The sequence below is a fragment of the Vigna radiata genome, unplaced genomic scaffold (genome assembly GCF_000741045.1).
Source record: "Vigna radiata var. radiata cultivar VC1973A unplaced genomic scaffold, Vradiata_ver6 scaffold_111, whole genome shotgun sequence".
NCBI lineage: Eukaryota > Viridiplantae > Streptophyta > Magnoliopsida > Fabales > Fabaceae > Vigna > Vigna radiata.
In genome coordinates this window covers 743,950-759,683 of record NW_014543596.1, presented here as the reverse complement: position 1 = coordinate 759,683, position 15,734 = coordinate 743,950, and the positions used below count along the sequence as shown (strand labels likewise).

Here is a 15,734-nt window from a genome sequence, read left to right as displayed (position 1 = left end):
TAAAACGTACCAACTGAAAAACAGGCGTACGCGTGTTAACAAACCCCTATATATATATATATATATATATATATATATATATATATATATATATAATTTTTCAAAATAAAAACAAATTCAAAAGAAAAATGTTTAATTAGTAATTTGATCCTTATATTTAGATTTTTGATTTATTTTAATCATTACATATTTAGATCTTTGATTTGTTTTAGTCATTGTATTTGTTTTTGTCTCAATTAAGTTCTTATTTTTTTAAAAAAATTTGATATTGTGTCAGATTGACGTTAATACAATATGAAAGTGCACTAGTACAAAAATCATATAAGGAGACATTAAATTGATGTCGAATTTTCAAAAATTCGATGATAATAATTTTTTTATTGTTTTTAATTAATTATGATCCTTTTTTACAACTATATGAGACTTGAAAAGCATAAAATAACAAATTTTAGTTTTTGATATTTTATAAAGCATGAATTATGAACATGTAGTGTAGTATCAATAACAAACAATAATAACCAACAACAAACAAGTTCAATCAAATAACAACAACAAACAAGTTCAACCAAACAACAACAAATAAGTTCAACAAAAAAAAAAAACAATAAACATGTTCAACAAATAAGTTATTCAAAACGAAAACGAAAACTAACCTTCAAAAGGTGGGATCATTGGAATAAAGTGTCGTCACCAGTGAGAGAAAGAGCAGAATGCGCTAGGAAGGACAAGAGCACGAAAATAATCGGTTAAAACAAACGAAAATCATACATAAAGTAGTTAATTAACATGCATTTATATCAAATGAAAGAAAGATTACATGTGATTGTCGTCAAACTTCGTTCGAGCAAAGTTTGAGAAGAGAAGAGGGTTATGCGCACTAAGATAAAGTCAATAAATTTTCAATCTCCCGCTTAAATTTTTATTGAATTCACTATTTTGATGTCTAATGCTGGGACGTTCGACGTTTTATATCATTTTATGTCGAATTACAATTATAAACGACGTTTAATTATTGCATTTATTTGCAAAAATGTCACCGGTGATATTTAACGTTGGCTATTCAATGGTTGAATGTTGACTGCGTGGCATTATATGCTGTTTTTGCACTAGTAGTATAATGTGTCAAAGTCTATGTTTGTTATATATCAAACTCTAGGTCATTTTCTATTTTAGAATTTTTTGATTCCTAATACATTTCAAAGTAAAAAATGACCCAAATTTTAACTCATGATAAATTTAAATTTTCACACGTGACGTTAACAAAATAATAATCACATTAATTCTCAATTATAAAATAAGAATTTAATTAAATCGTTGTTAAAAAGATAAAAACCCCATTAATATATATATATATATATATATATATATATATATATATATATATATATATATATATATATATATATATATATATATATATATACCAAAACCAAATTAACAATTAAATCAAATAAAAACTAAACCAAATAAATTATGTATTACTTTAACAAATTATAATGGGTGTCTTCCCATCAAATAAGTGATAAGAAACAACATAAATAAAGTGTTTTATATCTAAAAAAAATAAAAGATACATTTTAGAAGTTTATACTATATATAACCTTTTAGAAGTTTTATATACTAAAATTGTAAGGGCCTTAAAAATATAAGGTTGTTGGGCCTAAGTGAGGCAGCCTGGCCCATGAGGCCAAGGGTAGCATAGTCTTAGGAAAGAAGGAACCCCTTATTTCTTTTCTGATTTCTTTTCACAGAATTCTCTTCTCTCTCTAGAACTATTCTCTTGCCCTAACCCAAGTGCTCTGCCTTCTCTCTAGATTTCTAGTAAATCCCATTGTTCAAATCTTGTTTTGGTGTTGCCAAATCGTTCCTGGCATAGAGAGCTCCACTTCTACCTATCGATTTCTCCGTTTCATCTGGTAAGTAGATTTCTCCCTTTTCTCTTCACTGTTCTTGACCTAGGGCATGCAATTTTGCTGGTTGCATGTGTTTTTCGTGTTATGCCTTCCATTCCCAATATATTCTAGCTCTAAGAGCTTTGTTCCATCACCAATTTGGTGATTTGTAGGTCTTGTTGTGCTCTAGCTGTTTGGAGCACTATAGAAGTGTTGGGTGAGCTCACTGTTCATTTGAGTCCAGGTAAGGGGAGCTAATTATTTTGCTTGAAATTATTTTATAAAATATATGCATGTTGAATTATGAATTTGGTGTACTATTGAGACTGAAATGTTATTGTTTTAAGTAATTGGTTTTGGTGTGTATTATACTGCTTAAATGATTTATTTGGGATTGATTTAATATGTCCTATTTTGATGATTATGAATTGTTTCTGAACGGGTTATTGACTGTGATTGGTGATCTTTTGAAAAAGATCTTAAGTGAGATTTAATTAGCTTTGTTGGGTAGCAATTGGATACACAGGTACTGTTTTAGATTACTATGAGAGGAAATAAAATATTAAAAAAAAAAAAGAATTGGCATTTGAGTTTTAGAGCACAACAAACTAGTTTAGGTAACATAAATAAATTAATTAAAACTGTCTGAGAGCCTTCCTTTGTTGGTAGGATAGATGGGACTTAAAAACCTGAGTTGGCACATCCCTGATCATAAAGCAGCCCTGGCCTAGTCCAGTCAGTTGTGACTAGTCATATGTGCTAGCGCCGAAGGTGAGTCTGATGCGTTCAGACATCTAAACCCTCTCCGGTGACCAATTGGGTAGTGATGTGAGGTGGGAAACAAGTATTTTGTAGTAATGAAAAATTTAGCAAGCAGTTTCATAATTAAGGGAACATTCTAAGTTATTTAGAGATAATATGTATCATAATATGTTATATTATTAATGTATAGATTATATATATATATATATATATATATATATATATATATATATATATTAGTTTAATATAATATAAATATAAATATTTATAATGTTACTTATGCTGCTGTAGAAATTCTGTTGCTTTTAGCATAACGTGGGATTGATAAATAGTACATTATATTGTTATAAATTATATCCTATGCTTATACAGTTATGTGATGATGTATGCTATATAATAATATTATAAAAAGTTGTTATAATTGTTATTTGATTGGTATTATTATAATACTATTTGGTGATATTAGTTTAGGGAATTACGGTGTTGTTTATGTGTTAAATAGATAATATATAATATATTTAAAATAAAGATTTTAGATAACGTGTTTTTATATATAAATCNTTTGGAATATAATTAAATATTATATTATAAGAAGTTAGAAGAAATTATGATAATATAATAACAAGTTTTTCTGAAGAATCTAATTAGAAATTAAACAAATAAAAATATAAAATAAATAAAGTAAATATAAATTATATTAATACAATATAACCATACATATAAAATTAGTAGGATGTTAACTTTCATTAATATAATATATAATATATAAAAGAGAATGTTGATTGAAGGTTATAATATTATTATGATTTATTTATTTTAATAAAATTAAAGGAAACAACTTTTCATAATTGTATAGGGGTTTAGGCATTGGAGATAAATTATAAAGAGTCTATACTGATAAATTTAGATTAAATTTTATGAAGCTGTTATTTTTATAACTTGTGATAAATGAGTCAATGTATTGTATTGTGGTGTTCAAACAAGGATGTTGATTGTAGTAAAAAGTATATGGTTATAAGGTGATGGAAGTCTGATCCAAGTTGCATATCAAGTTCCAAAGGTTTAAGATCTCTCGGTGAGATCCTTAGTGTTTTAAAATGAAAGTAGGGGCTCAGCCTTGGGAGTCATTCTGACGCTTCAATGGTCAATCAAACTCACTTAGAGAGGTTGAACCATGTGGTGAGAAGAGGTCCTTAGTCTTGGGGGCTCCCAGTATGCCTCAAGGCCCGGAACGGACTAACCTCGTGAGTGTGGCAGGGTGGGGAACCCAAGTTTCATAAGTCACCACGGGTGCAAGACTCGCCATAGCCCGACTATCATTTTAAAGTCCGGACGAGTCAAGTCTAGAAATTAACATGCTTAGGTTGTGTTTCTTAAACTGTTTGATGTGAAGTTGTCTCTTGTATGTTACACGCTTAAATTGAGTTGTATGGTGTTATATAATTAGCTCACCCTTGCATTGCTTGTGTCTGTGTATGTTGTATGTGTTCCTGTTGCGATGATCATCCATTTTTGGATGTGAGCAGAGGAGAATGAGGTCTCTGTGGAGAACGCTCGAGAGGAGAATGAAGACGCAGCTGCTTAGTTCCCCTAGGAATTCCATAGCTCCTAATGTTATTCAAATATTTTTTTAGCTCTTGTATTTTGAGAAACTTTAGTATTTCCACATTTTTAATTTTTCCGCATGTGGATGACTGTAATCTTAAACTAAACTCCTTAATTATTCTTGACTGCTTTCCATTATCATATTTGATGACGTCTTTAATTTATATGCATGACGCAAATATTATTGGGATGTCACAAAAATATTTATTCTACACTTAAATTATCTTATAAAATGGTTTCTTATACAAAGTATAAATATAAATAAAATATTAATCTATTTAAATGGAATTTCAATCTTATAAATCTAAATGTAAAACAAATTCTAAAATTATATTTTACATAGTTTTTAATTAGTAATATTTTCCTTATCGAGAATGTCATTTTAATAATTTAATCTAAAAATATTTAATAAAGTTACTAAAAATAAATGGTAAATGATTGAAATAGTCATCTTTATTATTAAAATATCAGTGGAGATATAAAAATATTTATGCGTAAAATTAATTTTTTTATATAAATATTTATAATATTATGTATATCATTATATAAAAGAAGATTTTTTTTTATTATATATTTTTTATTACATTTCTTAAATGACTATTCTCTTAAATCTATTTCATTATACGGAAGAATATTATATGTGATATATATTTATTATATTTCTTAAATGACCATTCTTTTAAATTAAAATAATTATTTTATCAAGTTTATTTTTAAATTTAATCATTTTTTGATTTAACTATTTTTTAAATTTAATCATTTTTTAAATTAAAGTCATTATTTGTAATTAAAAATATTTTTAGAAGAAAATAAAAAAATATTTATAGTAAATTTTTTAAAATAATTTATATTTAATTTTGTAATAATAATAATTTTATTACTTTCTTACCATAAATTATTGATTACACATGTGTTAAACAGTATAGGTTCCACTAGTAATTATATGATGAGAATCCTTATAACTTTTCTACAGAATAAAAAAAGTTAAGTTATACTAAAATACATCTAAAAAATAGTTAGGAAATATTTTAACTTTTTATTAATTTTTAGTCTTTTTGTTTTTAATCAATTAAAACTAAAAACTGGTAAATAAATATAAGATATCAAAGATAAAAGAGGTAAAATAAGTGGACACAAAAAATAGCTGTAAGTTATAGAAATTATAAAAGAATTTTATACTAAAAGTGACCATACAAATATTTTTTTACTAACTTTAGAATGTTATAATTTTATAATAGAAATATCTATAACTTTGAATAAAAAATTATAATAGAAGATGTATAAAATAATAGTTATAAATTATTTTTAATTTTATTAAGCATTATAATCATGCAGTAAAAATACTCTTAATGTTTTATAATCATGTAGATAATAAAAATAAAAAAAAGTTAAGCAATAAATTTAAACTGTACATAAAAGAATAGCCGAGAAACAAATATAATCACTAATGATATGGGTGACAGATAAGTTAAAGTTAGTATTTACGTATAAATATCCTTATTATGTATGTGACAGAGAGTAATAGGAAGAAGACACGAGGGAAGAGTGTTCGAGTGTGAGTTGCTGCATTCAGCATCATCGTCATCACAATGATTAATGGGATTTCGTTGCGCACAAAAATTTGGGGCTTTCTGGAAATTCCATTAGGGTTTTAACCGGCGCTTATTGTCTCTGCGTTCTTCTCACCGTTCAATTTCTCGTTTTGCTGCGGAATTATTGAAGTGAAAAAAAAAAAGAAAATCAAACCTGGGGAGTGAAGGTTCAGGGTTCGATCCTCGCTCCTTGTGCTGTTGCCTCCTTCGGTTTTGGCGCTCCCTCATGGCCGATAACATGGAAATCGATTCGCCCTCCGATTGCCAACCCCTCAAACCTCGCGATCGAGTGGTTCGGGTAACGCCTTTTCTACGATTCACCTCGTTTTTTTTACTATTGTCGAAATTCAAACTCTTGGTGGTTTGGTCACTGTTTGATTCTCCTTGCATTTGACTAAAGAATTGTTTGGATTGGCTTAGCTGTTTTGAACTATTTCTGTCGTTTTGGATTGGATGATTTTTTTGGTTAATGGATACAGACTGTTGAATTGTGTGTTTGATATGTGGTTTTGGCTCGGTTTGCAGAGGCTTGCTCAGTTTGGTGTTCCTGAGGAGCAGCTCGACCAGCCTGGTTTGGTTGCTTTTGTTAAGGATAAGAGGGCTTTGATACCTGAGCTGGTGTCTGTTATATTGCCTACTGATGCAGAAGTGGCTGATGCCTTTCAAGCATCTAGATTGACTTCTAAAAAGATGTCGGGTGTGATCATGAAAAAGAGGTTTCATGAGAGCATGGTGTGGTTGCAGTGGTTGATGTTTGAGGGTGACCCCGGTGGTGCTCTGAGAAGGCTTTCCGAGATGTCTGTTGGGCAGAGGGGTGTCTGTGGGGCTGTTTGGGGCCAGAACGATATAGCTTACAGGTGTAGGACTTGTGAGCATGACCCAACATGTGCTATCTGTGTTCCTTGTTTTGAGAAAGGGGATCACAAGGGTCATGATTATTGTGTTATATACACGGGTGGTGGCTGCTGTGATTGCGGGGATGTGACTGCATGGAAGCGTGAGGGGTTCTGTTCATTGCACCAGGGTGCTGAACAGGTACAACCGCTTCCGAAGGAAATCGCAAACTCTGTTGATCCTGTTCTCAGTTCTCTTTTCAATTGTTGGAGAGTGAAGCTAACATTGGCGAGTGAGTATACTGAAAGAAAGCAGCCAGCAAATGAGCTAACCTATGCTGTGGTTGATATGCTTCTAGAATTTTGCAAGCACAGTGAGAGTTTGCTCAGTTTTGTTGCTAGATTGTTGCTTTCTTCTGATGGTTTAATTAGCATGCTGGTGAGAGCTGAGAGGTTCTTAACTGAGGTTGTTGTAAAGAAACTCCATGAGCTACTCTTGAAATTGTTGGGAGAACAAAGTTTTAAGTATGATTTTGCTAAAGTTTTTCTCGCTTACTATCCAAGTGTCATAAATGAGGCCACAAAAGACTCCAGTGACTTTCCTCTTAAGAAGTACCCTCTACTACCAATATTCTCTGTGCAGATACTCACAGTGCCCACTCTTACCCCACGCCTTTTGAAGGAAACCAATCTACTAACCATGCTATTGGGATGCCTTGAAAATATTTTCGTTTCTTGCTCTGATGATGGACGCTTACAGGTAATGAGTTGTTACAATTTCGTAGTTATGATGTCAAGATGTGCCAGGATAAAGAATGTCTGTCTGGTTTTCATCCTTCTGTAAAATTTGAAGTTGTTCTGGTATTGAAGTTGGTTAAGAATTTTATGTTAATGAATGTGGGTATACTTCTCAAGATTATTATGTTTCTAGTCTTCTTTCGTGACATTTCATTAAAGAAATATAGGATATTTTTGTAGGTATCCAGGTGGGCAAATATATTTGAGACAACAATACGTACTATTGAAGATTTTCGATTTGTTATGAGCCATGTGGTAGTGCCAAAATATGTAACCAATGACCAGCAAGATATCTCGAGAACATGGATGAGACTTCTGTCCTTTGTACAAGGGATGAACCCTCAAAAGAGAGAAACGGGTCAACATATAGAAGAAGAAAATGAGAATGTCCACTACCCTTTTATTTTAGGGCATTCTATTGCCAATATTCACTCTGTATTGGTGGATGGGGCATTTTCTGATGCTAGCAAGGGGGACATAGATGGTGAAACTGCTTGGAACTCTAAAATTTATAATTCAGATGATGGGGATAATGTAAGGCATGCAAAGGTAGGGAGGAGATCTGAGGAAAGCTCTGCATGTAATGTTACGAGCCGGAGTAGTGTCTTTGCTGCTCCAAAGCTTTGTGAGATAAAACCTGAACCATCTTCAAATCTGCCTCTTCCACGTGCTGTCACTGGGTTGATATGTGAGTGTTTAAGGGCTATTGAGAATTGGTTGAGAGTTGAGAATATCCATGCTGTGCCTCCTAATTTATTATCTCCAAACAGTGGTAGTGCCTGTGATAGCAATTTTTCAGCATTTAAGAGAACAATATCTAAGTTTGGAAGGGGTAAATATGCGTTTGGTAGGCTTGCCAGCACAAGTGAAGATCATGGTAAACAATGTTCTGAAAATAGTGAAATGGATTCGGAAAATACCTGTACTCGTTCTAGTTCTGATGATAATGCCATGGAAGAAGATTTTCTCGTGGAATCAGATGGTCTGCGTTTTCTATCATTACCCGATTGGCCGCAAATAGTCTATGATGTTAGTTCACAAGATATATCTGTGCACATTCCGTTACATAGATTGCTTTCCATGCTGTTACAAAAGGCAATGAAAAAATATTTTTGTCAATCAGAAGTCTCAGACGTGACTCATGCTTCTCCTTCTAATTCATTGTCAACTAGTTACAATGACTTCTTTGAACAAGCTTTACGAGGAAGCCATCCATTCGGTTTCTCTGCCAATATAATGGAGCATCCATTGCGGATTAGGGTCTTTTGTGCTGAAGTCCATGCTGGAATGTGGCGTAAAAATGGAGATGCTGCATTACTATCATGTGAATTGTATCGATCGGTACGCTGGTAAGTCCATCTCGTATTATTATATACTTTATGAGGGTTGAAACTCATTCATTTCATTATACTATATTGTTTTGTTATTTCGACAAGCAACAGGTCTGAACAAGGTCTGGAGCTTGATCTATTTCTTCTACAGTGTTGTGCTGCACTTGCTCCAGAAGATCTCTTTGTCAGTAGAATTCTGGAGCGCTTTGGGCTGTCAAACTACTTAATTCTAAATCTTGAACGATCTAGCGAGTATGTAGTCTCTTGCAACAAAGAAAACTTTTCATGCATGTTTGTTATTTTGAAATCCTTAAATTTGCAGTAGTATTGGAAGTTAATGGTATGCAAGTTCAGAAAGCATTTCTCCTTTTACAAAAGATTTCTCCATTTTCGAAGATCTAATGCTTAATATACAAACAAGCAACTCTGCCTCTATTCTATCCTTTTTCACATATTTACATCTTACTAACTACTCAATTCCTAACTAATTAACTAGCCCATTAATATTATAACGGTCTTAACCAACTTCTCCTTATACCCTTGTCATGAAGAAGACTTTAAGCCGGTTTTTTGGAGTTGAATTAGACTTACAATCCACTTCTTAACATGGTATCGGATTCATGGGTTTAAGTCTATTCTAGCGAGATTTGTTGTTTTTTAAATCTATTTTTCCATCTGCCATTGGGCTGCTATCGAATCAATAATTGATGTCTTGTCTTACACTCGAGATATATATAACTTGACGTGAGGGGTGTGTTGGAAGTTCCACGTTGACTAGATATAAGATCAATTTAAAATATATAAGTGAGAGCAAATCTCATCTTAAAAGTCAATTTTGTAGGGTTGAGTTAGGCTTAAAGTCTCTTTCTTAACAACTTTAATAATACACATGTCTTAAAATTCAACATCTCAAGCTTGGAATTGTAGAAGCTGGATGCCATTTCTCATCTTCATTTACTCTCCTATAAGCATTGCAATGCATTCTTGCTATAGAAATTGGAACCCACTAGGATTTTAGTGTACTTCTCTAAGACCATCATTTAAAGTTTTTTACTTAGGAAACTTGTAAACTTGTTGTAGTTGTTATTTCCAGATAGCATAGTAAACTTGTTGTATGTATGTATAATAGAAAAATAATCTATATTTCATTCACTAGTAATCATTAATTAGAACTCATAGTTCTTAAAACAAATATATTGTAGAAGGCCAAGAAAACAAAGTGCTCATTTAACCCTCGAAAAATAAAGCCTCGAGTAACTAAAGACATTAAAAGTGCATAGATAAATGCAACATCTTAATATTTATATTAATAAGAACGTTCAGCCTCTTAAAGATCCAAATCATCGGGTCTTCCTCATCCATTAGAATTGTACCCTTTGGTGTCTTCACTTGGTTCACTATCATTCTCTTCCCCAAATTTCCTCCCTACATCTGGGTGCACTAACTGCCTTCTTTTTTCCAAATTTCCTCCTTACATTTGGGTGCACTAACTGCCTTCTTTTTTTGTGTTTGTCTCCTAGTGTGTTTCAGAAACCCCTAGTGCCTTAGCAACATCTGTCCGAGTCTAAATATCATCATAACAACCAACTTATCTTAAAAGTCATCATCTCCATCAAAGTCTAGCAGCGTCCATTTATTGCTACCATTGGTGGCAATCAAAGGTAGGATCAATCATGTCACAACTTTAAGTAAATCTTTTGTAATTTTAAATATAGGAATTTTAGTGTCAACTTTCGATGATTTATAAGATGATATCAGACTATAAGCACAACTTTAAACTGTTCTCTTTCACATTAATAGATTAGGTTGCATTTGCAAAGGTGTTTCAATCATGCTCGCATCCGTGATGTAAGAACTTTGTTAAAACTATGATTGTTATTGTACTTTACAACTTTCATAAATATGTTTTTTTGGGTCTATGTGCCTAGTCTAATGGTAGGATATATTTTTTTCCTTATAATATACTCTTCATGTTTTTTTCATACAAAATATACATCTGTTGAGCTTGGAACTCATTATGTATTTTTCATCACACTCCAAATTCCTTTTGGTATCAAGAGGCCTCTTGCCGCACAACCATTGTTCATTGTTTGCTGTCGCCATCTGCCACTGCTTTATTTGGCGAAGTCAGGGTTAGGTGTGTCTTGTGAAGCACAACCCAAACTTGGTTGATCATTTTCAGCTCTTCACCAGGCATGTGAAGCACAACCCAATCTAGATTCTCGTTGTTTGTCTCTTTGTTGTCTTTTGGACATGTTTCTGTCTTTATTCTTTTGGTTCATTACACTTAGATAGCTAGTCAAGGCATGCCCCTGACAACTTAGGGTTTCTTCCCTCTCTGTAAATTTTCGTGTGGCTCTTTGTGTCTTTGGAACGACTTCTACTATTTATGCTCCTTATTCTACTATTCCGACTATTACCACGACAAAACTTAGTTGGAATAACTACTTATCTCAGTCAGTGCTATTCCGAATGAAGATAAAACCTAGTGGCAGAAATTTGATTTCTAATCATGTGTTGTTATATGGCAGTTAGTTGAATACGATGTCTTAGACATACTCAATTCCTTTACGACTTGCTGTTCTTTCTAGAAAAAAAGGCACTTGATATTTTTGCTAATGGCACTGAACGTCTCTTTGATGTGACTTAAAGTAGCCTCTCCCACACAGAACAATCATGATATGTTTGCTAATGACATTGAACGTCTCTTTGATGTGACTTAGAGTAGCCCCTCCCACACAGAACAATCATGATATGATCCTAGTTACATAGTAAAGCAACAAGCTCCATGTACCATTGCTTGCAAGTGTCTACATTTCATCAATCATGGTTTGTTGCCAATTATGATGGTCAAGCGTCTCATGAATAGTTGTAGGAACAATGCTGACAGATAAAAGAAAAAAATAGAATATAATGGAGACAAATGATGATAACTCGAAAAATTAGAAATAGGATATGAAATATGAATAGATTGAATACCTTTCCTAAGAGTAATGGGCCAATTTGAAGTGGAGTCATGTGAAGGGGTTAATGGAGAAGGATCCGTGGCATGTGAAGTTTTTGGAGGAACTGAGCTTGGAACTAACAGATTTTTCATCACTTCCAAATTCAAGTAACTTTAATAGCAAGCTTTGGCAAGTGTGGTGCACACCCTCCACACATATTCCACCACTCAATTGTAATACAATTCATATACATTGGGATTTATGCTAATTATCAAATAATAATTCAAATTAAGTGAGTTTTTCCACTTACTAGGAGCCATTTTAGTTCTTGCTTTTATTGCTGCAGGAATCTCAAACCTATATCCTGCATTCTTATGCAATAACAACTGAGTGTGAACGTTGTCTGCAGACATTGTTGTCCTTCTTATCTTTGGAATTTTATGTATTCAAATTTTATTTGAGCAAATTAGGTGAGTTGAGTAACAGAATCAAATGGCTACATTCACAACCAATTCAACAAATTGCTTGTCTCATTTTATTGTTCAAAATAGTGAATGGCCAACCCTCTTAAAAGCTTTAGTTGTTAGTTGGATACTCATTATAAATACAATACTCCCCTTAATTCCAAAGCCTTTTGAAGGTTTGAAGTATTGACAATTCACAAACCCACTTGACTTTGTGTCAAAATTTAATTTTAATTATGAAGAATGAGAAAAAAAAAGATGATCGGTGCATATATACATATACACACATTCACACATATACATACATATACATGCGCGCGCGTGCACACACACACATATATATATATATATATACACACATATATATGTATGTATACATACATGCATACATATATACATATAAGCTTTGAAGATTACAAATAAATGTCTTCGCAAGTATTGTCCGAACTTGTCCCAATTTTAATTGGAAATCCTTATATTGATCATGTATGGGTCTTAGTGTCAGTCATGCTTAGATTTTTTTAAATTGAAGATGGGGATAGGGATGACAATGAATATGTGCATATCCATCCGTATATTTATATTTGTCTTTGTTTTAAATTTAAATTTAAATTATATAGTTTAATAGGTAACCTAAAAACTTAGTTTCACTGTTCACTCTTATCCTTCGTTTCGTATCATTTGTAAAACCTTTATTTCTTTCTTTTGCCACAATTTTTCATTCTCTCTTTCAACTGATGTTCTACTTGTTTATTAAGCACAAAGTTTGCTTAGATCCCTTAAGGTACTTTCTCTCTTTTGCAACATTAATTACACAATTTTTCCTTTGTGTAGTGTTGTTCAAATGATGAATTGTATTTTAGGAAACACAAACATCAATTCATTAAATCAAATAGTTTTAGGGCACATTTGATTATTTCTACTTGACTCTCAATTTCGAGTGTTCAATTATGTAAACCCTTAAAATGTGTTCTTTTTACATTAGATACTTGAAAATAACATGTTTCCTTTGCTATGATTTTTATTTTTTATAAAAAGATTATTTAATTAATATTTGAAATAACAAGGGAGCAGGTATATGTATACCTGTTACCTGTTAGGAATCGGCATGAAACAAAAATTTCATATCCATTGAGTATGGGAACAGGAATGGGATAGTCAAACCTGCACTTGTCCCATCCCATTGCCATTCCTAATAAGCTCCAATTGTTTTTATCCGAGTTTGATTAGGATCAAATGATGGTAATCTTAAGAACTGGAATGATTGATGATGGTGTTTTAGTTGTATCCTCCTTGCTATTTTCAAGCACCACTCGTCACATGTTTTGTCATCAATAGTTTTATCTTTATACATAATTGGTACTATGTTGAAACTGTCAAACAAAGATGAGTGTCCATCTCACCTGAATATGTTTCTTACCTGTTGTAAAATTTTATTTTCCTTTTGGAAACAGGGACATTTGCTGATTTATGCTTCATTCTTAGCATTTTTTCCCCTTTTTCCATGCTTTTGCATGATTTACTTCTTTAGCTTGTTTAATGAGTGTTTTGTTATTTTCAGATATGAACCTGTTTTAGTACAGGAAATGCTTACTCTTATTATTCAGATAATAAAGGAACGACGCTTTTGTGGGCTAACTACTGCTGAAAGTTTGAAAAGAGAACTAATTTATAAGTTGTCCATTGGTGATGCCACACATAGTCAATTGGTGAAGTCTCTTCCCCGTGATCTCTCCAAGTTTGAACAACTTCAAGACATCTTAGATGAAGTAGCTTTGTATTCGAATCCATCTGGATTTAATCAGGTTTGCTTAACTTTTGTATAAAAATTATCACTTTTATTTGCCTGATTGTACTGATATTTATATTTTTTATATTAGGGTATGTACTCATTGCGATGGACATTTTGGAAAGAATTGGATTTGTATCATCTACGTTGGAATTCAAAGGATTTACAAGTTGCTGAAGAAAGATACTTGCGCTTTTGCAATGTCTCTGCACTGACCACCCAATTGCCCCAGTGGACCAAAATTCATCCTCCCCTGAAGGGGATAGCTAAAATAGCCACTTGCAAAGTTGTTCTACATATCATCCGGGCAGCAATATTTTATGCTGTTTCCACTTTTAAATCATCTGATTCTCGTGCTCCTGATAGTGTTCTTCTACCTGCACTACATTTACTTTCACTATCATTAGATATCTGTTTTCAGCAAAAGGAATCCAATGAGGATACATGTCATGATGTGGCACAGCTTCCTATAATAGCTTTGTCTGGAGAATTCATTCAGACTTCTTTTGGTGAACAAAGCTTGTTGACACTTCTTGTTTTATTGATGGAAATGCATAGGAGGGAGAATGTAGACAACTTTGTAGAAGCAGGTGGTTCTAGTCTATTTACTCTAATTAAAAGCTTACTGAAGAAATTTGCTGAGATTGACAACAGATGCATGACCAAGTTACAAAAACTTGCCCCTGAAGTTGTCTGTCATATTTCTGAATGTTTTCCAAGTAGAGACTCAAGTATCTCATTGGCTTCTGAAAGTGAGAAACGCAAGGCAAAAGCTCGAGATAGGCAGGCTGCAATAATGGTAGGCTATTGTGTTATTCTATTTTAATACATGAATTTAAAGGATGCAAAAATCTGAGTATTACCTTAGCTGATGTATTCTTATGCTTATACATATACATATATGAAAAAGGTGAGAACAGGTGCATTCAAAGGAAAAAGGCTACAACCTATGACCCTTAACCCTTAAACTAGATACAGCAAAAAGCAGCTTTAATTAGGTTGTATAAAAAATAATGAACTATTTTAACAGTTCCTCAAGTTGGAGTGTATAAATTGTATTCAGCAAACTTGGAACATATAAATTGAATTCTAGGTCCTCTTAAAAGACTTGGTTAAAAAGTCCAAAGCTGGTCATTAGAGTGGATAAATCTGGTACTAGTTTCTTAGACAACAACTCCCCCTAACAAAATGACAGTTTTTCTTTGTATTTGGTTTTCTCATGAAGCACTTGATTGGAGACAATGTTAAGAGCTTCCTGATTATTACTGCACAACTTCATGTGCTTAACTTCAAAAAATTTTAAGTCTTTTAAGGAGTTGTTGAATCCACACAGTGGCCAAAGCCACAAATCTATATTCAGCTTCTGACTAGAGTAGGTAACATGACGGTTCTAGCTCTTTAAGAGATAATATTCCCTCTAATGAAAATACAATATCATGTGGTGAAAATACAATTTCAAGGGTAGATCAACTGCCACAAATCCTTTGAGCATTTTTTCTTTCCAACAATTGCCATATCCTTTGACCATTTTTTCTCTATGGCAGTTGTGCTCTCCAAGTAATTTTTACTCAATAGAAGCAGTCATATCCTCCAACATTAGTTGCAACCTTGACTCATGATGCATATAGTCCAGCCAGCATTAGTTACAACCTTGGCTCATGATTCATACACTCCAGCTTGAGGAGAAATGTTAAAGATATCATTTGTCATTATTTACTTTATT

The 15,734-nt window shown here is 32.6% G+C and overlaps 1 protein-coding gene across 5 annotated transcripts in view; it reads left to right on the top strand.

Moving 5' to 3' along the window:
* The first annotated feature begins 5,756 nt into the window (after nucleotides 1-5,756).
* Nucleotides 5,757-15,734, top strand: part of LOC106754549 (E3 ubiquitin-protein ligase PRT6) — a 30,023-nt gene continuing 20,045 nt past the window's right edge. For 2 of the 5 annotated variants that reach the window (XM_022777980.1, XM_022777979.1), the window contains exons 1-6: nucleotides 5,757-6,149; nucleotides 6,377-7,444; nucleotides 7,663-8,831; nucleotides 8,919-9,065; nucleotides 13,784-14,027; nucleotides 14,103-14,810. In XM_022777980.1, the coding sequence (XP_022633701.1) occupies nucleotides 6,078-6,149; nucleotides 6,377-7,444; nucleotides 7,663-8,831; nucleotides 8,919-9,065; nucleotides 13,784-14,027; nucleotides 14,103-14,810 (3,408 nt within the window). In that variant the 5' untranslated portion in view covers nucleotides 5,757-6,077. The remainder of the gene's footprint in view (nucleotides 6,150-6,376; nucleotides 7,445-7,662; nucleotides 8,832-8,918; nucleotides 9,066-13,783; nucleotides 14,028-14,102; nucleotides 14,811-15,734) is intronic. The other 3 variants (XM_022777981.1, XM_022777983.1, XM_022777982.1) reach the window with 2 other exon arrangements.